The sequence below is a fragment of the Lepisma saccharinum genome, chromosome 5 (assembly GCF_977018435.1).
Source record: "Lepisma saccharinum chromosome 5, izLepSacc3.1, whole genome shotgun sequence".
Lineage (NCBI taxonomy): Eukaryota > Metazoa > Arthropoda > Insecta > Zygentoma > Lepismatidae > Lepisma > Lepisma saccharinum.
Window position 1 is genome coordinate 51,768,077 of NC_139233.1, and position 23,678 is coordinate 51,791,754.

The 23,678-nt window shown below is 36.0% G+C and overlaps 1 protein-coding gene across 1 annotated transcript in view; it reads left to right on the plus strand.

The window, feature by feature from the left end:
* LOC145988030 (uncharacterized) overlaps positions 1 to 23,196 on the plus strand; it is a 25,984-nt gene extending 2,788 nt beyond the window's left edge. Inside the window, exons 2-10 of the mRNA XM_083122868.1 lie at positions 988 to 1,107; positions 4,198 to 4,459; positions 5,754 to 5,969; positions 7,639 to 7,920; positions 13,980 to 14,169; positions 15,271 to 15,673; positions 16,585 to 17,164; positions 17,927 to 18,093; positions 20,127 to 23,196. Of these exons, the coding sequence (XP_082978994.1) occupies positions 988 to 1,107; positions 4,198 to 4,459; positions 5,754 to 5,969; positions 7,639 to 7,920; positions 13,980 to 14,169; positions 15,271 to 15,673; positions 16,585 to 17,164; positions 17,927 to 18,093; positions 20,127 to 20,160 (2,254 nt within the window). The 3' untranslated portion in view covers positions 20,161 to 23,196. The remainder of the gene's footprint in view (positions 1 to 987; positions 1,108 to 4,197; positions 4,460 to 5,753; positions 5,970 to 7,638; positions 7,921 to 13,979; positions 14,170 to 15,270; positions 15,674 to 16,584; positions 17,165 to 17,926; positions 18,094 to 20,126) is intronic.
* Positions 23,197 to 23,678: the final 482 nt, after the last annotated feature.

Here is a 23,678-nt window from a genome sequence, read left to right on the forward strand (position 1 = left end):
AAAAATAAAGTATACAAAGACAATCCGCACACATCCGTGAGTTAAAAGAAAGTATTGTACGAGAAAGCGGGAGAATTACAGTAGACGAACTTGCACATGTAAATGCCAATTTTCTTCGGGGATACCAGAAATGTGTTGCAGCAGAGGGACATTATTTTCAACACCTTCTGTAGTCAAGGTTAGTACACAATATGAAAACTGTAATATTAATAACTGACTGTTGTGGACCCCGTTTGCCGGGAAAGACAAGCACTGACCCCGGGCCGCTCGCCGCCGAGTCTCGTAGCGAATGTCAGGGAATGCTCTGTAGTAGCATTAGTCCATATCAAAACACCTTGCTGTATTTTTCCAATTCATGGAAAACAAGTACTTGTGTCCTGCATGAAAATAAATGCACACCGACATTGATTTGGTGTTTTAAGTCTGCTTTTTGCACAGTAAGGCTAACAGGGACTTGACCTACAGTTTAAAGTGAGATCCGAACCACTATGTGCCTCCACTGGGTATCGAACCCAAGACCCCTTGATTACAAGGCAACGACGTTACCACTGCACCATCGGGGAGGCCCTAACACACAAACATAACGCTTCATACACAACAACTAAAGAATACACTCATCCGTGTAACAGGCCAGGCCAGGTTGTAGATCATGCACATGCAGTTTAAAATCTGCTGAAAATAGCTCAGAAGCTAGCTTCACCACCCGCTGAATATTGTCACTCCGAAAAAGGAAATATATATAAATAAAAAAACTGGCTCCTGAGAAAAAGCAGCTGGACTGATGCCTTCAAGTATTTTTAGTTTTGTGTACCCCTATATATGTCTACCTGGATGTGCACAAAGAAATGTATGGTGTTTATTAGTTATATTTAATGGAACAGTTGTCATTTCCACATGTTCTGTTTTTCTGTTGTATTTAAAATATTTTAAACAATTCAAAATGAGAGTTTCTGATCTTTTCTGAATTCCTTTCTTTGCTTGTTTCAGGTATGTTTACTATTGTATGAAATTTGTTAACATGCTTTTGTCTCATGACATCAAACCAATTCTTGTATTTGATGGAAGGCATCTCGCTGCCAAGGCCAATACAGAAAAGAAACGACGAGAGTAAGTATGCATATTAAATTACCTATGTATGTTTGTATAAATAATTGATAAATCTATGTCCAATACTCTTTGCTCAGTAGGTTATGCCATATCAAATGTAATAATTTTTTTACTGAGGTAAACTACATGTTAATTCTAACCATTCATTAACGGCGCCTCCCCTTTGGTGTAGTGGTAACACTGCAGCTTTGTAAGTAATCTTTGGTTTGATCCCCAGGTTAGGCCCAGCCCAGTTTTCCCCACATGGTTTTTTTCAGAAAATGTAAATTATTGCTTTAAATACTTGAGAGGTTCTACGATTGTGAAAAATGTTTTGAAAACTTGTGAAGAAAAGGTTATCAGAGCTTGTAATACTAAAAATAATTAATGTAGTACAAGCCAGTGGGTTTTTCAGGATATTTTCCTCAAATCATGTACTTTTAACAGAAATGAAAGAACATACCTTCAGTATAAAAAGTACCCAGAATTTGGCTGGTAAAAGTCTCACATTGGAAATAACGAGAATTCATTTTGTCCATAGGATGGGAGCATTGTACTGAATGACCACGCAGAGGGGAATAGTAATCTATCCATCAGTTTGTGCACAGCAGCTGTTTAAGTTAGTTGTGTTGACGAGTGTCCTGCAATTTGCAGATTGAAGACAAATATCGAGCAAAGAATTTGTTTGAAATTTTGTGTTGCCAACAGACTGTCGTGTGCTGAATCGTTGAAAATGCTAAAAAAGGCCGTTGGTGATTCGTGTCTGTCAAAAACACAAGTGTATGCATGGTACAAGGCTTTCAAAGAAGGCAGAGAATTTGTTGCTGATTTGCCCCGTTCTGGTCAACCTTCCACATCGACGACTGACGAAAACGTCGGTAAAATCAGAACAATGGTGCTTGAAAACCAGAGTGTGAGAGAGGGAGAGAGGTGGCTCATGAGCTTGGCATATCACACATGTCTGTTCACAACATTTTGACTGATGTGTTAGGCATGAAACACGTCGCAGCACGACTTGTTCCGAAGGATCTGAATTTCCTGCAAAAGCACATCACAGGGATGTTGCTGAAGACATGATTTCGCAAGCCTGTAGTGACAACCTTCATGAAGCGCATCATAACTGGTGATGAGACATGGGTGTATGAGTATGACATGCAAACAGGTCAACAATCTTCGGAATGGCGCTTCGAAAATGAACCAAAATCCAAAAAACCACACCAAAGTCGCTCAAAAATTAAGGTCATGCTCCTTATTTTCTTTCATTATCGTGGTGTTATGCACTGAGAATTCTTTCCAGCGGTACAAACTGTGAATAAAGAGTTTTATGTGACCGTTATGAGGCGTCTGCGTGAGAATGTTGAATGGAAAAGACCATAGTTATGGAAAAACAATTCTTGGATTTTGCACCACGATAATGCGTCGTCACACACGTTGACTCTTGTTCGCAAGTTTTTTTCCAATAACTCAGCCGATGTCCTCGCCCAAGCCCCATATTCTCCAGATATGTCTCCATGTGATTTTTTCCTCTTTTCGCAACTCAAGTTACCACTTAGGGGAAGGCATTTTGAATCCATAAAGGAAATTCACAGAAGGAACTCAGGGTGATACCGTCTTCTGCATTTGAAAAGTGTTTTGAAGACTGGGTTCAGCTTTGACATATGTGTGTTGCATCTGATGGGGCCTATTTTGAAGGCGACAAAATAAATGTACATGATTAACATTTAGTAGTACCGTGCGTCCATTTCGATCTGCAGCCGAGAGATCGGGAGAAGCGTGGCGGGCGGCGCTGGCGGAGATGCCGACATTTGCGGCCTGAAATGCCCGCTTATTTTTATGGACATATGCAGACATTTATATAAATATTGCAAAACGAGCACTAACCTGTGTTATAAGAGTATGGTTTTAATTTTAGTAGCTTAGTGGCTGTATGTGCTGATGATTTTGACACTCCCATCTCCTGTGAAACACGGCGTAGAGGTTTGTTTGGATAACTTTCTAACGCTGCCCCAATTTCATCGAGTTCATCGAGGAAGCTCACGAAAACCATTGACTTTTAATGGTTTCGTCGGCAGCGTAATCTTGATACAGTGTTGCACATTCGAAACCTCCAAACGATCCCCATCGACACAAAACTCTTTCAAGGATATAAACTTAAGCAGGACGTTGCTGGTCAAAACTATGATTAAAATGTTTTATTATCTGTGACTCTTATCGTCACTTCTAAAGCGTATTTTTTTGTGTATATAATTGCAGAACTTGGATGAATTACAGATGATGAATTATAACCCAGGTTAGTGCTCGTTTTGCAATATTTATATAAATGTCTGGATATGTCCGTAAAAATAAGCGAGCATTACAGACCGCAAATGTCGGCATCTCCGCCAGCGCCGCCCGCCACGCTTCTCCCGATCTCTCGGCTGCAGATCGAAATGGACGCACGGTATATCCAAGAACCAAAAAATAAAAAGTATCAGAAATTTTTAGATAAAATGTTTGCATTGATTGATGCAACATAGTTGAACAAAACTTATAATTTTGAAATGTGGTAGCACTTTGGTTATCAGTCACTTCCTTATGTGGGATAACCGTAGTGGCACATCATAGTTTCACCTGTGACGATCAAGTGTTAGAATAAATTTTTGCATTGCAAGTGAGAACTGAGTACATTTTATTGAAATCTTCTTGACATAATTAAATCCGAACACTTTTTAAATGATTTTGCATTGTTCACCATAATGGGTTGCTTGCCTATTCAGGATAAATGTTATTTATGTCTGGTTATGCAAGTTGTGCACTTTCATAATCTGCCACAATGTCAGTTTTTTTTTCATATTTTTATAATTTTTGACATTTTGAAACCTTTGTAGAGACTTCAGTTTTGAGCTTTGTGCATGAAACGTACACAAGCATTATGATATTACTTGCACTATAATTTGACAATAAAATTATCAAAATATGGTGTATGATTTAGAAGGAGCATGAGTTGGGGTGAATGGTTTGAGATGGATAAGGAATCTATTTAGTGGACATAATAAATGCTGTAAATTTAGAATCAGTCCCCCCCCAAAAAAAAAAAATATTCATTATTATTATTTTCCATGACTATTAAAGGAGCCGTGAACAGAATCGTCGCAAAGCAGCTGAAATGCTGAGAGCAGGGAAGATCCAGGAAGCCAGGGACTACTTTCGACGGTGCACCGATGTAACTCCGGACATGGCCCTGAAGCTCATTCAGGAATGTCGACGAAGAAATGTTGACTGCATTGTTGCTCCTTTCGAAGCAGATGCACAGCTCGCATTTCTGAATAAGAAAAATATTGTTCAGTTGGTGATAACTGAAGACTCGGACTTGGTGCTGTTTGGTTGTAATAAGGTATGATTTGCAATGCAGTATATTTCACCATCTGTTCATTAGATTTCTCTTTATCCTATTTAGTTTTTTATGGTCCCCTGTGTCTATCAAAGCAGAAACATCACAGCTCTCAACCAAATGGACTGTACCCGTGATCACCAAGCAGGTGCTTGACTCGGTGCAAAGTGACTGCACGTGCACAAACATGCACTCAGCAATAAGTCACAAACAATTGACACCTCAAAGATGTAATATGGTGGGAAGTTGCTGCCGTTACTGATGTCACATGTCTTCGCCAATTTGCAGATGCTCACTCAAAAGTGCTTGGATGCTGGAGGTCGTCACCCTAACCAGACCTTGTTTTGTAGCATACAAGGTATGCACACATCCATTTTCATAGAAAACCATAGTGAATTACTCTTAAAAGCCAAATTGGGTTATCAAGAAAGATTTCAGGAGCATATTTCTGTTGATTTTGAATGCAATTTTGCTAATTTTGTGGTACTTGTATAACATGTCAAGGCCAAGAGACCCCTCGGTTTGATGTAATTTGAAGTCACTTGACATAGTGGTAACATCGTCACCTTGTAATCAAGGGGACCTAGGTTCAATAAAGAGTGGAGGCACTTAGTGGCTGGAATCGCACTATAAACTGTAGTTCCACTCCTGATTAGCTTATCTGTGCATAAAATGGACTTAAAAGCCAAACTCAACAAAGGAACACCCATGCCAATGCCAGGACTTGAACCTGAGACTGTCGTAAGTCTGGCACTTGTGCTTGGCCAACCAGTGATGTTCATATTGGATGAATCAGATGTGGTGTTTTGACTTCACATTCCTTGTTTCATACCACATTAAGTAAACTGTGAAGTAATAACTCCTTGTATATAAAAAGTAATTGTTAAAAAGTTGTACATTTGCACATGTTTAATTGTGAAAATATAAGAATAATTTGCCGGGTGTATATTACATCTACATAATGTAAAAAGCATATTTTTAATGAGTTGTAATTGCGAATTTCATTGATGTTCAAAGTTTTAGAAACAACATTTCTTTTCTATGTGTGACACATAGCATTAAGATATGGTAGCAGGCTGTAATTATAGAACTGAGAGAGAAAAATTCCTAAAAAGCATAAGAAATAATTACTTATTCCTAAACAAAGTTCAATAAGGGAAAAAATTAACAAAAGAAGTGTATACTTTTAGGGGTTAATAGTAGGACTAAACAAATACCACTCTTAATACCAGTTGAAATAAATGTTCTTGTGAATATCTATTTATCAGTTTGTAAAGTTTATGCATTTCTTTTACAGATTCTCTTTAAAATGGATATTGGAGGGAGTGGATTGCTAGTAGAAAAGGAACGATTGCACCTTGCCATGGGTGTTCGACCTGAGAATTTTACTTTTGACAAATTTCGGCACATGTGCATATTATCTGGTTGTGACTATCTCCCTTCGCTTCCAGGAATTGGACTAGGAAAAGCCTGCCGGTTTGTTACCAGGACTAGTAGTCAGGATATTTCAAGTGTTAGTATTTCCTTTTTATTTGCTGAAATGGCATGTGTTTGTGTGTGTGTGCACATGTGTGTTACTTTTTCTCAGATGTAAAGCTGAAAATCCAAGCCATTTGCTACTTTCCGTGTTTTGCACATGCTTGAACTGCCAGAGAAATTGGTGTCGTAACTCGTAAGTACCATGTGAATTTCATCACCAATACAGTTCTAAAGAGTACTTATTTGTATGGCTTGTAAGGTTATTTTTTTTGCTTTTCATTTCTCATCTGTTTTATCACGTTACTCATTATTGCTAATAATCAAGAATTGCATTTTTTATTATTTTACATTACTCTTCTGTCATTTTTGCTAATCGTGATGATAAAGATGAATGATGAATAGATGAAATTATGAGAGAACACTCGCACCCATGCCGAGGTCAGCATTTGAACCAGAACCTTAGGCAACAACTCAGCATGCTTGGCCACCCAAGTGGCTGTTGTCATAGAGGAATCTAATTTCAAGACACACTACAACAACCTAGGGCCACTTACTTCAAATGGTGACTCGAACTAACCATTTGTTTCCCCACCCCAAAGTTCTAAAATGAAGGGGGGCTGTTATTACCTATGTGGACTTTGATTGGGTTGTACACAATCCAAAGGTTGGTCACATGCTCAATACAGAATACCACCTATGGTGATTTTTCAACAGTGGTCAAGGCTTCTCCATGTTCAGATAAGTTTGAAACTATATTAATGGTGATAAGATGAAATGAATGATATGCAGGACAAATAATCACAGATGATTATAATGTCAGGCGCCAGAGCGTCATTAGCATGCTTACAGGGTCAAGTCTTTCAAAAACTACATTTTCATACACCTACTTACAATCAGCGTGGATAAAAATCATGACTTTTATTTAAAAAAATATTTTTATGATTTTTTTAACACTTAAAATTGCTTGTATGTTTTTTGACACCATACATATAAATGTACATTTTTTATAGAAAGGCTTTTTCTGGTAAACAGCTCTAAAATATTTGAAGTTTGATTAAAGCAAATAAAAAATGATATGTCAATATCATTTCTGGTACTGTATATACGAACCTACTATGGAAATGTTTTTTTGAATATGATAATGAAACTATAATAATTTCAGTAACTTTTCTTCCAGTGAAAATAAAAATTCTGGATATACGATATAATTGTAACTTAAAATATTTTTCGTAGTCTTTGTAACTGAATTTTGGTGATTTTTTAAATGATATTTTGCAAAATATCAGCTGCCATGTTTATTTACAGCTTAATGATACTGACGCTACTTATGGTTTAACATGATTAGTATTTTGTATATTATTCTACACAAAAATGTTTGCTATTTTTGCCTATAAAAATGATTGAATTTTAAATCAAGAGAAATTTAAGTGTGTTTACAGTTTACATATTACATTTCCTTTCGTATGAGCTTCACCCCATCAGTAAATATATTTTCTTTCCATTCTTAGAGCCTAATAAACACCATTCAATGATTACGAGATTAATGTACTTCCACCAAAAGTGATCTACAAATACCTTTTGTAAATTATTCTGTAAGTTATTTCTTGAAAGTGATTTGAATCAGTAATTTTAAAAAAAATCGGATTTAAATCAAACCATCTTGCTTACAATGAATTTACCATTATGTGTGTTTCTTATTTTAGGTTTTGAAAAAACTTCCCATGCAACTCAACATGACCAATTTGCAAGTAACGCAAGACTATATTGATGGCTTTCTGGAAGCCGATCATACTTTTCTGTACCAGTTGGTTTATGATCCAGTCAACAGGACCATTGTGCCTCTAAATACACCTCCTGATGGAACCATCCCTTCGAAGAATGCTGGAGAGCCAATTTCTCCAACCAAAGCGCTTAATCTGGCTCTGGGGAATCTGAACCCTTTGACTTTAGAAAAGATGGATAACTTTAACCCTGATGTGTTCCAGGTAATTTATTAGCCTGTACTGTGCATTTTACCTTTAATTAATAATTATGTGTTAAATAGGTTAACCAAAAGTAATCTGAAACTTTGGTCCCCGTACCCCCTAAAATAGAAAGAACAATAGGCTGTGTAACTTATGTTCATGTAATATAGGGTGTCTATAACGGTAGTTTACGACTTCAGAATTTACTAACATGACCCTTCAAGTGATGCACCGACTCATATTGATAGTCATTCATAAGCTGTCTTGCCTATTCCAGGTGACAGAAGTTTCATAACTTGAAAATGAATCAGACTTTCCTAGTACTTGGATTGGTAGAAATGGCCTCCTAGGTCCTTAACATTACAATCCAATTATTTTCTCTTTTTTTGTTCAGATAAAAAAACAAAAGTAAGAATCACGAACCTTCCGACCCTCTGTAAACAACCGTCTCACTTTGAGTAACGTATCACTCCGCACCAGCTGTTCGTGAATGGTGCGGCCATCATATGCTGCTCACTCGCAACCTTTAATTTTACGTAACATGGAAAAACGTATTCTTATTTTAACTGATAATCTACACATTGAAGTATAATATATTTTCTACAAGTGATTAAATATGCCAAAAGTCCCATTTATCTGACACTGGTTTAAAAGATCCCCCTTCCCCCCTCCTCTCTCAGTATGACAGCGCCAAAGTTATACAAGAGAGTGAGAGATTCGTTTCAGTAAATTCAAGCCTTTTGGTTTTATTGCTTCCTCTTTCACCAAATTATTGTCCAACATTGTTGACATGTAGAGTATTGTTTTCTATTTTGTGCAACAAATATACTGTCAGTTTTTAGCAGAACCTAAACAAAGATAAGCCGGGGAATAAAAAGAGATTGTTTATCTTTCTCTCGGTTTCTCGTGCACTAGAAAACAAGAAGACTATAATAAGCACATTATTTACGCACGTCTCATGCAAGTAATGTATCTTCCTACCTTGATTCAGCAGTTCCTTTTTGAACTTGAGGCATTTTCGGCGCTAGACATCATCCTGTCAGAGTACGGTCTGTCAAATTTGCTTCCCAAAAAGGAACTCAACGTGGCACAAGAGGCAATTTAACGTCGACTGCTAAAATTTGGGAGATCGTCATCAATCATCACTATCAACATCTTCCCCACAGTGGACAGGACGATTCTTTGATTGAAAGAATACGAAAGCACCTCTCATTGTATTCCGCTTATCTCAAAATCGGTGTACTTGATTAAACGAGCAACAACGTGTTTTTTTCGCAGGACTCACAACTTGACTGGTCGTTTTCCTTTCTTTCACCACACCGAAAACACAAAGATGCAGACACACAATTACACTTGGACACCAACTTCACTGCTTGCTCAGGATAGCACCGACACAATGTCACATAAACGTTAAGAACAACCTGCTTCTTGCCACTTTTCAAACGGCTGTATTTCCGAAAGACTACTCTTAAAACACGGGAGACCTTCCTGCACGCATGGAAGTCGCCAGGTTCGAAACTGGCGCTATTTTCTTGCTGTTCACATGATGGATTGTAATTTATACAATAATCACGTATTATTATTATAAACAGAAACCTTTAATGAATATATATTTTAAAATGTATAATCCAATGTAATTTACATGTTTTTCTTCCATTAGCGTACTTTCATAGAACGGACTACATGATGCGGAAGAAATCCGTTATTAGGCTGTTGCCAACCTCACTAAGTCAAGTACAGAAACGGAAGTGGTATGTCGAATGTTGGAATATGATAGTGTGATTTCACATTGTCAGTGACGATCCTCCGGGGATGGGGGAGGGGGTGTGATGCAGGAGTCGATCTATAATCCAGAGGTGTTCACCATCTGGATGGTGACATCCTCACACTCCGGAATACTTTTGCGGGTGAAGGAGGGCCAGGCCGTAGGGTGAGGGAGGTTGATTTAAAATGAACACCTCTCAATAAGAGAGAAGAAAAATGTGACAATATTTAAAAATTCACCCCCAAATATGCATTTTATTTTATATGTAGCTTACAATAAAATGTGACTGCCTCAAAATATTTCTCTATTCTACAGTCTTCTTTCCCCACGTTTATGCTTCTCTAAGTTGCCATTTTAGTTTCATTTAGTCAATCAAATCATATGTATTAGCTTACTTTCATTATCTATAATAATAAATCATAACACTTTCAAACATCAAATAAATTTAATTTAGAAACCCAGGTTTCAAATCGTAATTTATCTCAATGTGTCACATTCTTCTAGCAAGTTTTTTTTTTAGTAAAATATGAGAGAAAATTAATCCTTTGGTACGGAACCGTCTACTCCTGGGGGATAAGATGTAAATTTTGTATTTGATTTTTTAATTTAGCGTTGCTTTTCTTCCACTTTTGGCTAATCCCGACGATGAGAATGAGTGATCGTCAGATGAAATTGATGAAGGGACACTCACAAATAACACCCATGCCGGGATTCGAGCCAGGGAACTTCGGTGATGAGTCTGAAAGTCGGCCACCAGGCAAGATGTACATTTTTTAATTTATTTTTTTTACATACATCAATAACTTTCAACAGGTCATCATTGATACACTGCTTATTCCAAATCTGTTGACAAATGTATTGTTTTTACACCTTGTAGGCTATGTGGATTATTTTTTTTCCATAAGTTTGCAACACTGTTAGGGTACACGTGCTTTAGTTTACAGAAGGTCTTAAGTTCTATGATTCTCACTTTAGTGCTATTTCCAGTGTTGTCAAGTATGAGCAGGGTTGAAATACTAATGACGTATGTTGTATGTGCCACCTAAAGTACACATGTTGAAGTGTATTGAACACAATAAGAACTTTTTGAGTTAGTGTATCACACTAACTGCCTTTATAGACACACTAATTTTTATTGCCAGTAAAAGCTTAGAATTATGCATGCATCTATGCTGTAAGATTTACAAAAGTATGACCTAAAAACTAGGCTGAGTCAATACTACTTTGAAACAATACTGATGCCAGTTCTGTTACTCTTACTGATTCCTGCCAGTACCTGAAAATTGTTAAAATTCTAAGTACTTCAGGTACTCATGTTTTCTGCGAAGACGTGAAAACTGAGTACCTGAATTATTTATTACCGCGTCTCTCATTCCCATAGTATGAGTTCTAAGTAGTTCAAAATATTTATAACTCATAATATAAATGTTCTCCATTGGAATTATATCACAGAAATCTACCAGTTTTTTCTTTCTTCTTAAAATAGCCAAAATGTCACATGAGGTAATTATTTAATCACAAATCCATTTCTCCCCACAAAAATAATGAAAAATGCACATTTTGTGAAATATCTGGAATATTTAGACTCCACGAAAGTATCGCCTCTCATTTTTTTAGACTACAGAAAAGTATCACCTGATCCCAGCTGAAAATTTTTCCAATTGGTTCCGATAGCCAGTATGAGATTTTAGACATTCTATCGGAACCAATTGGTCAATCTTAACCGATTGGCCAATTGAACAAATTGATCAATTGGAACTGATTGGTCAATTGTAATGAATTGGTTTTTGTTGGAAAGTATTTTATTAGTTTTTCTTGTATGTAAGCATTGCTTGCATTGTAGAATTATTTTCCTTTAGTTTACGGTTATTACAAGCATAAGAAAACAGTTTTTCGTTGTGATGTTTCAGAACACACACTCCCTTCATCAGACATTTAATAATGTCTAAATCGTGTTCGTGCCATCTTCCTTGCTGTTTGTCCTACATAATCCTTTGAGCATGAACAACTTATATTATATATTCCTGTGGTGTCCACATCTGGTAGAGAGTTTCTCATTTTGAATTCAATAAATGTACATTCCAAACTTCTTGGTGACCTAAAAACAATTTTGAAATTAAATCTTCTAAAAATTTTGGCAATTGTATGTGAGAATCCCTTGTGGAATGGAATGCACACAAATTTATTTTCAACAGATTTTTCATCTTTGTCTGTATTTCTCTTTTCCTTTAGTTTTCTTGCGACTTGTTTTTTTGATTTGGTTTATTCTGTTAGTGTGAAAGCCATTTTCTTTTGCTATATTAAGAAGCCTTTCTTCTTCATTTTTGATATCCTTATTATTAGAACATAGTCTTTGTGCTCTCAGAAAAAAAAAATATTATCCATTGTTATACGTGAATGTTCTGAATTGGCATGGATGTATTTTTCCCCTGCTAATTTTTTCTTATGGACTGAGTTTGAACTGACAACTGACACAACAATTCAAACAATTCCAAAATCTCAGGAAAAATGCCCCTCCACCAGTGGACAACAAAGTACAGGACATTTTCAAAATACACATGGAAATGATCGCTGGCATGTCTGGAACAAGAAAATAATTGCACTATTATCATACGAGTAATAGAACACGACTTGTACCCCCCAAATGACATGTCTATGTGCCACTGACTCAGTTTCAAAGGAAGCCGCCATTTTCCCCCCTTTCTATGGAAGAACAAGACATGCAAGAGTCTTTACGGTGCAGAATATGAGTTAACAATAATGTAAAAGAAGAAAATCGCAAATTCAGCCAAAAATAGCGACAGTATAACGTAAAATCTACGAGCATGCTAGAGGATCTTGTTCGAGATGCTCGGGATGCAAAAGGTTAAGGTTGAGTTGGTTCTTAAGAAAGAGTTCTTCTTAGGTATTTATTAAGATATATCTGACTTAAGTAGTATGCATTAGAATTCAGAAGAAATTCAGTTCAAGTGTGCTGTTTTTTCAATGAACTTCTAATTCACATTAAATGTGGTGTCAAGAATTAAACTACCTATGCTTTGAGTCAATAAATGAATTTATAACATATTAATACTACAATATATACAAACTTACAACTGGATACAATTCACCAATTTGAAATTGTCTTGATTTTCCAATTGGTTTCAATAGAGATTCCGATTGAGACCAATACATTCCGATACCTATCTTAAGCATCCAATAGAATCCGATTCATTCCAATTGAAATTTCATTTGGAACCAATAGAAAATTCCAGCTGGGATATCAATGAATAAATTCTAACCAATACTTTCTGATATCGATACAGCCCTCAAAAGTACAATCTAAAGAATTGATAAAATCCCAAGGTATACCTTTTTATTAAGCAATATATAAAATCATTATTTTCTTTTGCAATAAAATGTCCAATCCCAGACTGGGCAGTGGTGTTCTTTGTTAGTGTCCCTTCATCAATTCCATTGCATCATCGGGGCATCGCAGTGGTAACGTCGTCACCTTGTAATCAAGGGGTCCTGGGTTCATGGAGGCACAAGTGGTTCCCACTTTAAACTGTAGGTCTAGTCCTGATTAGCCTTACTGTGCATAAAGTGGACTTGAAACACCAAGTCAATCCATTGTATCATCACTACCTCATCTTCACGATTAGCGAAAGGTGGCATAAAAGGGAGATAAAATAAACCAAATCAATCAGTCAATGAAACTTAATTAAAATATTTGTAATTTAATCACAAGTTCTATGTTTTGCAAAATTCCCAGGATACACAGGCACCACAAAGGTGTTGGCATTTTGTTAAACCTGTAGAATAAATATACTCTGTATAAAAAAATATGCCAGTATCAGTGACTAACTTTGAAGTGGTAATCTCTAATAGTAGTACCATTAGTATCATCAGTATTACAGTGGTACCTGAATTTTACAATGTCCTGCTTTATTTATTTTATATTTCTGGTCCAGCTAATGCAAAATGTTAAACAATTTTCCCAAATGATACACTTTCTTCAACTGAAGAAGCATAGTTGAAGTTCCACTGTATACGTATTATAGGGCCTCCCTGAAGGTGCAGTGGTAGCGTCGTCGCCTTGTAATCAAGGGGTTAAGGGTTTGATACCCGGTGGAGGCACATAGTGGTTCGGATCCCACTTTCAACTGTAGCTCCAGTCGCGATTAGCCTTACTGTGCATAAAAGGGACTTAAAACACCAAATCAATCAATCAATGTATACGTATTATACATATTGGAAGTGTGTAGTATCATTTTATGTATACTATGCATGTAAGAAGTATTAAAATAATTTTGCATGCTCTACTTTATTACAGAGCTACAGTACAAGTATGTGTAAATCCAACAGAGCTCCTCACAAAAGCATCTGGGAGAAGGATTTTGTCGCAAAGAGGCCCTTGGCAAAAGAGAACTTGAAAGCTGTTGCATTTGAGACCACAAGGGGGAAACAAGTTGTTAAGAGCATCAAATTCTCATCTAGCAACTTTGGAAAGCGATGTCTAGATGGTGAGCATACTCTGTTATGTGTATCGTTATTAATTTGACTTAGGCATGTGTGTTTCCTATTTCTTCATGTAATTTGCATGCTATCCACTTCAGTGGTCTCCACCTAATGTGATTGACATGCAAAGATTGTATTATCGAAATTCAGTGGAACTCCACTTTTACATTTTACCTTATCTGAAAAACATGGAAGAGTCTGGGAATTTGTTTTGGCAGCCTGGTAATCAAGAATTTAAGGAAGCAACAGGGTCCACTTGAAATGAACACACTTGTAAAAGTGCTTTTGTAGTGTTTCAGTTCCTACCAAAATATGTCACTGCAGTTACTTTGTGAAATTTACTATACGACATAGCTACGTTTGGTTTGCTGAGTTGAAATTAAATGGTGCAGTGAAAATTCAGGCATGTTCTAGAGGTAATAACTGCTTCATCATATAGCTGACATCGTCGCTGCCAGTAGTTGGTAGTAAATATAATATTTGTTAGAATAGAAACTAATGCACCATGTGATCGAATGACAGGAGTCAAAAATTTATTTTCTTATTTAATATTTAACCTGTTTGTACCGTTTACTAATTTTACCAGATGTTTCAAAACTGAAGTTTGCTGAAGAAAAGCAAAGTAAGGCTGCTGTCAGACTGAAGTGACAAGCCACAAGCAACATGTGTTACGTGGAAATGAACCTTCAGAAACCAAATGCAACCCTTCATCTGAAGTGACACAACAAGTTGTACATGTCTCTTGTCACTTGCATGTTACCTTGGTCTGTTGGTTATGCATGTTGTGTGAATGCAGTCTTACAGACTGGAGTAGCCTATGTGGCTTACGCTTGTCGCTTTTGTGTATAAGCCTTGTATCTCTCTTCACTTATCACTTGTAAGTTTGGTCTCAAAGCTCCCTCAAAGATCAAAACATTGAAAGCAGAATAGAACGACCAGTAATATAAGTAATGCTCTCCAATCTTTTTACAAGTTATTGTATTGTAATTAATGGTATACGTTCTTTACGTAGTAATTACTTTGTTACAATTCAGTATCCAAATATGGTTGGTGCATTTATCCGCCATATTCACAAACCATGGAATGAATTAATTTTTCATTTACAGTTATGGAAGAAGAATCTCAATCAGAGGCAGATCTTACATCCATGTATCACGATAACCATTCATCTCCTGTGAAGAAGCCTCGAACTGAAGAATCAGATGATGATGATGAAGTCGAAAATGCAGCTGAAACAAATGGTTCAGAAATTCCAACTGAAAATAGTCCAGAACAGTCTCCAAATGATGAGTGCACGTCCCCCATCATAAGCCGGAAGAGAACAAAGAACCCCTTTGCCAAAGTGGACAGTGAAAAGTCTTTGTTTGAAGTCATAGGAACTGACATACCCCAACCCTCTAAAGAGACTTCTACCTCAAATACACCTTCGCAGAAGAAATTCAGTGCTCTTTCTAAATTTGGAAAGCTGTCGAGGACAGTTGTGGATCCCTCGACTGTAATTCGAAGCAGGTAAAGTGGCAATCACATAATTAATTAATAACATACCAAAAGGCATTTGGAGCTTGAAACCTTAACATTTTATTCCAGTGCTATAAAAATAGTTTATTTTTGGTCATAGTATATATTTTTTTGGTTAGCTTTACTGCTCATTGTATCTGTCCAATATTTTTATTAACCTGTGAGACATCCTACAGAACTATTTATCCCCTTTTGCCATGTTTTTCAGACCCTGAGATGCACCCTTAATTTTAGGATGAAAATTTAGTATAAAAATATATCCCACTTCATTCTCAATTTACTTACTGGAACGGTGAATATCCATTGCACTTCATTTTCACTTTCACTCAAAGTGCTATAGTGCAAAGTATCACTTTCTCTGTCTTCAAACGTCTTCAAACAAACCAAGAATCTCCTGTAGAAGCAGCATTGTAAAGAAATGTACTCTTGCATTAAGATCTTGATAACTGAATGGGGAAAGGAGGGTGGAAAGACATCTACTTTTTCTTGGTAGAGAAGGCTTAGCATTAAGAGGGCATAGTATGGGGCAAAAAGAAAGGGGGGGGCAATGCAAAATGCCTCCTCTAATCACCACCACTGGTTGGACATGTTTATTTTCTTAAAAGAACCTTATTTTTTATGAAACAAGAATATATTCAAATGAAACTCAGTAGCTGGATAGCATTCACTAGATGCCACTTATGGTATGGGAAATCCTTCTTCATTCATTGTTAAATAAAATAAAATCCAAGTTTTGACGATTTTGAATAAGCTTAAAAGAATAATACTCGCCCTCATCCATAATACCTATTGGTAGTGATGTTAGGCTAGTTTATTTGTTCTATCTTGTACTGATGTCTAGCTCATACTGTTTAGCAACTTATACTTGCAATTTATTTTATTGTTTCTCACCTATCTTGCAGGTATTTCTCCAGCAGTGATCCTCAAGGCACTAAGCCTTCAAGTACAGGACAAGCCTTTGCCACCAATGCCCCTCCTCTGAAAGTTTCGAGTGATAACGACCAGAGACCTTTACAATGTACCGATAGAGACATCTTGGAAGAAAAGCTGGCTAATCTTGAGAGAAGTTTGTGCAACGGAAGTGAAAATTCATCGCAGGAAAACAAGAGTGGAAAGTCATCATTGCTGAAAACAGATGAAGCGGACAATGGTGACAGTGATGGAAGGAATTCATCTTTGAAATCAAAGAAAGAGCAAGTGGCATCTTCGCTCTCTCGTTTCAAATGGACTAAAGACTTAACTAGTCTAAAGAACATCTCTTCTTCACCTACGGCAGGGAAGGAATTTAAGCCTGTGAGAAAAATAAATTGTGTGAAAGATGATTCTTGTGAACCAACTGGGCTGGTAGATGCAGTTTCAGACTCACCAAACAAAGTGTGTATTAATGATTTGTTATTATCTGCAAATGATGTTGATGACAGTGGAATTGAATGCACTCAGTCTTCCATTGGCAGCTCCTCCACACTTACGCAAAAAAGTGATGTGAGTTCCATTATTTTTTTATTCATGGGTTAAAGTATGATAATGCACAATATATTTGTTATAGATTTTCACTCAACCATTTTGACAACCACATTTCAGAACGAACCAATAAGGAACATGAGTCTCTCCAGTATTTAAAAAGAAAAACCTTCATTGTGCATTCACGACTAAGAAGCTGAAACTACACAATGCATGGTGTTGAGAAAACACCCCAGTCTGAGTGACATGCAAGCAATACATGTCGCTTGTTGCTTAAGTCTGAAAGCTGCCTAACATAATGCTGGCTCATTACTGTTTTGTCGTATCTCTCCACTTTTCGTCAGAAGCAAGTTGATGACTTTATCATGTTCTGAAGCAACATATGTAGATGTCAAGTGGTGTGCATTGCGCAAATCTTGTATTCAAAATCCACATAAAACAAACTTCAGCTCTCCTGAAGAGTTAGTGCAGATGGACATACAACAAAACAGTATTCAGCCGGCGATAAGGTGTCATGCTCAAAATGTCTCTATTTTAAATTTTTGCTATTGGAAAAATAATCCTGGAATTGAATAATGAATCAGCAAGTAACATTTATTCATCACATTTAATGAGAATATTAGTATACTTTGCTATTGAAGCTGCAATTTCCATCTGAAAGTCCATTTTGAAGCCTCTTTTGTTGATAGTATAAATTAGACTTTGTATGTTGGCAGCTTAGTGTAGTTATTGTTACTTGTAACTTTTGTCACCCTTGTTGATGGCTATGTCCATTTTTCACAGTGTTCTGTCAGTGAGGAAGAAAGCCTAACTACTCCAAAGTCTCAAGTCATACAGGCAACTCCAAAGACAGCTCCCAAGAAATCCAAGGTGTGTCGTGTGTCAGGATTAAGCAGAAGCAAGGTCAACAAACAACAGAGTCTGCTCAGTCAATTTGGATTTCAAAGAAGGTGAGTTCTATCAGTGATCAGTTACACACATTCACAATCTTAGCCTATTTTGGAGGTGGTCGTATCAGCACCATGCTACATCTTCCTTTACTTCCCATGGTTGTCCACTACATACCCATTTATTGAAATTGGGTGTAACGCAAAGCCACTTTATGCAGGGACTAGGTTGGAAAAACCACCCACTCTGAGAATGAACGAATGCATGGCAGTCATATTCACTACCAACTGGACCACTGTGGCCTCCACAACGATCCCATGATTTACTACATATCCTGTGAGCTAACCCATTATTCCAGAGTGGACCACGTTTTAACAGAAAAATGTGCTTTTATATTCACATTTTTATTATATGATCAAATAAAAAGTAATAAAATGGAATAAAAATCATGTACAAATTTAAATGTAGGATTGAAAATGTTTTAAATAGACCTGATCCAATACTTTGAACAGATAGCCATGCTGATGCTGATTCTCTCACTATTCCCCACCAGCACCAATCCTTGAAAATTGCAGTAATTAATAGATGTTCAAAATATTGATTAATATTGGTGAGCAAGTAGTCCACTTCAATTATATGCATGAGTTTTGCTTTAAAATATTCTGGAATTACATAAGAATATGCAATCACAAAATCCAGTTTTTCACACAATGCTGGTGAAGAGTAAAAATAAACTTAAAATTTTACATATTATCTTGGGAAAATTGGACTCTGCGAAAGTGTTACATGGCATTTTTTGCAGATCCCGTGAAAGACCAAAATGTCAGAAAAGTATGAGCCAGTATCAGTAAGTAAATCCCAAGTAATCCTTCCAGCCAATACCAATACATCACAGTGTTTCATTATTATCAGCTCAGCCATACTTTTAAATTTTAGGTTCAGACCTGTATGATCTGGGGGTTCATAGAGGGAGCTCCGAAACCAGCCATCCTGAATTTGACTCTCCCCATCATATTCATAATACGTACTTCCATTTTTTTATGAAATTTGCTTATTACATTTTGACAGGGTGGGCCAGGAAGTACTCCAAACTGATTTTAGGTTGACAATGGCTCACACTTTGGTGCCACCTGTGTTTGGGGTACACCACACTGACATCTTTGTGAACTATTATGTTATGTAAGAACAGAAATTCATCTCGATAAGTGAAAGATTTGATATCAATAACACAGTATTGTTAATAAGTGTAAGCCCCAGTCGAATCTGGTCGTGCTTCCATTTTAAACCAGCAGCCCGACATCTGTGCGTACATTATCTGTGCCATGCCCGAAATTCGAACATTCTCGAATTAATCTGCAATCTTTTTAGATATCAAAAGTAATTATTTTGTGAACTTTTTCAGCATTGGAAAAATATTTTAAGAATGTATGTAATTTACAACTTTAATAATTTTATGTAAATATTGTAAAAGTCTAAATTACATGATGTAATTATGCAGATCCATGGATACGTGTAAACATCGACCAAGTTTCCTTGATATTTTGTAAACAACCATTCTGTATAAAAAAAGGACCAGATTTCTGTATTTTTTGGCTTTCTTGCCTGGTTGCCGTTAGGCTGATATCACAGGTTAACCTCGTAGGGAGAACTAGCTGTACCCTAAATGGGCAAATCGACTTATGCTTGTGCTAGTTCCTCATAAATCTACTGCTTCTGAGCCAGGTTCTTGCGATACTATAAAACCGTGATTAATCTTGGAAGGGTTGCCCGTTACAGATTTGTTCGCAGATCTGCATAAAGGACAATAAATAAGACTTATATTGGAAAAAAAATTCCATAAACTTTTCATTTCATAAATCAGGCATCAGTGACCAGTTAGGGCCTGGTCATCTGTTTACCCTGTTAGCATGGCTGAGAAGTGTGATTTGGGTAACCGATCTGTGAACTCACGTAGGAAGGTGGTTGAAGGAGGTGTGAACTAAACATGTTCTTGGAATATCATAATAATATTTTGCATCAATCCATCCCTAACATGTTGAATATTTATGTATTTATTTTATACTATTATTTTAATTTTGATAATTTCTGTTTTTAGGAGTGCCCCAGTATTGCAGCAACAATCATCTTGATTTGGTGGTTCAATCTGTGTACTATCATAGTGAAAGTGCTGAATTTTTACAATGCAAATTGATTCATAGATCTCAGTGTTGAAGGTTTATTGCAATGTGTTTAAAGTGTTTAAGGTTTGCTGTGATTTTTATAATGTTATATTCCAATGGACTGCTCTCATTTGTATGTACTTATGAGAAACTGGTTGAAGTTTTCTAAGATATTCATTTCATATGAAAGACTCACTATGCTGACCAAGGCAGAAATTTATTTTATTTTAAAACACAAACTAAATGTAACATTTCAACCTTCTAGCACGGTCTTCTTCACACTCTGTACCAAGTACAAATGAAACAAGATACAAAACAGGAAGATATATATATACACAAAAATCACTCCCATCCAGACACAAGATTATTAGAAAGTTGTTTCTGGAACATTCCAGCAGGTGGCCTTCCCTTGTCAACTGTACTTTCACCTGACAGGCAATTTAGATAAACATTTCCTTTCATCTGGAAAGTGGTTGGACTCTTTATCTCACTCTCTTTTTAGTTTCTTTCTTCATTCCTCTTCCTTCTTCTCTCTTTCGCTCTTGTCATTTGAACTCTTTCTAACACCTTCTTCCATTCTTTGTTTATCTTGAGTCCCCCATTCCAGTTCATTGTGTCTTCTTCTCCTTTCTTCTTTATTTCCTTGGCCTCCTTCCATTTTCTCACTAGTACTCCCTTCTCCCTTCCTATCTGCTTAGCCTCATCCCACTCTATGTCATGTCCTTTTTCTCTCGTGTGTTTAAATATCGCATTTCTCTCTCACTTAAGTCGTACATCATCCCTATGTTGTTTTAACCTGTCTTTCAGCCTCTTTTTCGTTTCTCTTATGTACACACTCTGACATTCTTTACACTTCACTTCGTAGATAATCCCTTCTTCTTCCTCTTCTCTGTTTTCCTTTTTCGTGTTTGCATTATTCGCTATTTTTAAGATGCTTCGCCCTCCCTTCCTATGAGTTTTAATGCCCACTTTCCTAAGCACTTTGCATATCTTTTCTGTGGTTTTCCCCATACTCCTTATTCCAAACCACCTCTCTTTTTCTTTCTCTTCCTCTTCTCCCTGCCACTTTTCTTCCTTATTCTGTTTATGTCCAGTCTATCCTCCTTCTCATAGCCATTCTTTTCCATAATAAAGTAAAATAAAATAAATTTCTGCCTTGGTCAGCATAGTGAGTTTTTCATATCATGGAAACAAGGCTTAATGGTGTTATCATTTCATATGTTTTTTATTGTAATCCAGTATGGAGTAGGTATATATAAATATTGTATGTTACATAATGGATTTGATCTGTTATTTAAGGTACGAGTCTAAAAGGAATAAATTTCTCACCATGTTTTCCATTTCTCGAATTATAAGTCTGGCTTATTGTGCTTCGTTATAGTGCTTCCAGTTCTGTGTTGTTACACTCTGAATTCTAATTTAAGATTAAGAGATTACATGCCTTAACTGTGATATGTTACATATTCATCCCTAATATTTAAGGGATTTTTTGCAAATAAAATGCTGGTAATACAAAAAGAAAGTTATCAATGATTTTTAAATGTCCAAAAATAAATTAGGTTAATATGGCACTGAAAACATGTGGCTGCTGTTGAACACCATTTTTTTGCGAATCCTATTTTTTTTAGTTTTTTGTATAAGTAAAGAAAGGTGTGAAACTGTTCTTTTCATCAGTCCAACTTTTTATTTTATTTTCAGAATGAACACTTTAAAGGTCCATACTAGATTGGTCAAAATACTTATGATAAACAAGAGCATATCACAGTTAATGCACATAGGTTTCTTCTTTATGATGGAATAGGGTAGAAAATTTACTATATTCACTGACTAATGTTAGCTGTGTGCCCAAATTACTCCCCTGTACATTGAACCATTAATTCATATTTCAGGGAACAAAAAGCTGTAAACAAGATTTGACTTTATCTGCAAAACTATTTATTGATGGTTGTATTAATTTCGATGGACACTGCTACCATCCACCCCGATAGCCTGTTAAGCAGTAAAGCAACAAGTTCCGAAGTTAATGGTGGCCACTGAAATTAATGGAACCATTTACAAATAGTTTCATGAATAATTCCAGTGTATAGAACTGTTAAGTTTCCAAAATTTACATGTAAATAGCAATCGTGTAGAATTTAATATGTAAATTTACTCACAGGTAAAAATAAATAACATAAAATTTCAGCTATATTTAGGCTTAATTAGGTAAATATGATGATAGTTTGTAAATATCATCTTGTACGACAGTGTACATAATTTGTCAATAAATATGTATCTGCTTTTGTGTAATTCTCAATAATACTGCTCACTAATTTCAGTGTGACGAACATAGGCCTTCCTGCAGGTGCAATATACAATGGTTGGCCTTCTGAGACTTTTTAACTTGTATCCTTTTTATTATTATTGTTACATCAAGATTAACATTTCTTATTATGATTTATTTAATTAGTGCCAATGTTATGTTAATAGCTATTACAAACAAGGTATTATTCCCCCATTAATACAAGATTATTCGAATTCAGAATGTCACTTAAAGTAACGTAGATCACAATTTTTAAAACTGCATTATATTTTATTAAATATTGCACAAACTGTACCGAAAAGTTATCAACTCACCTAATCAAATAAAAAGTTGAATTATGTACATTAAACTTTTACCCAAAATTAAATATTACAGAATTCTTTGGAGGAGGATAGTTATTAATGTTATTAGTTGAAGAAAAATCTGCCTTAATCATTGAATAGTGTCCATAAAAGACTTGAAAGTGTAGGGTTGGATAAGTTTCTAAAATATAAAATTTATTTATTGATGTCATTCACAAGTGCCATAAGTTGACACCTCAAAAAAGTCACAATTTTTTTGAAAGAAATTGGTAGTTTTTATTATGTATATTATATTGTGATACCTGTATGGAGGACAAATCCATGTCTGTTTTAGATTGTTGTCCAATAAATAGCAGTCATGTGTTGCTATTCACCAAAAGAAGACATGTAGTGTTTTTTTTTTGTTTTTTGTTTTTTTTTTGCAATACCTTACTTCAACCTTGCTCTGCTTTGTTATCAGGAAATGTTATTAAGTGTGGATGTTGTTTCTTCTGCTTTTTACATATTTAGGAAGGAAACAGGATATCAATTCAAGTTCTTAAAGTGATTAATTTTGTGAAGAATGTACTGTTACAAAGACATGAATATTCAGACTTAAGCATACCTGTTTTTTAACATATTTTTGTACCTATGCTCTTTCAGAATAAACATAAGTATTTTATTTCAGTATATTTACTTACGTAGTTGTAGCAGATGCTACACAGACTAAAGATATTCCATGCTTCCACTGTTCTTCACTTTCTGCTACATTCCATTGTGCCCTCTTCTCACACTCTCCACCACCTGATTTTTCCATTGACATCTTCATTTTCCCTTTTAGCTTTTTTCTCATGCATGCTTTCACTGGAAGTATTTCTGATCCTATCCTCTATGTTTCAAGACAC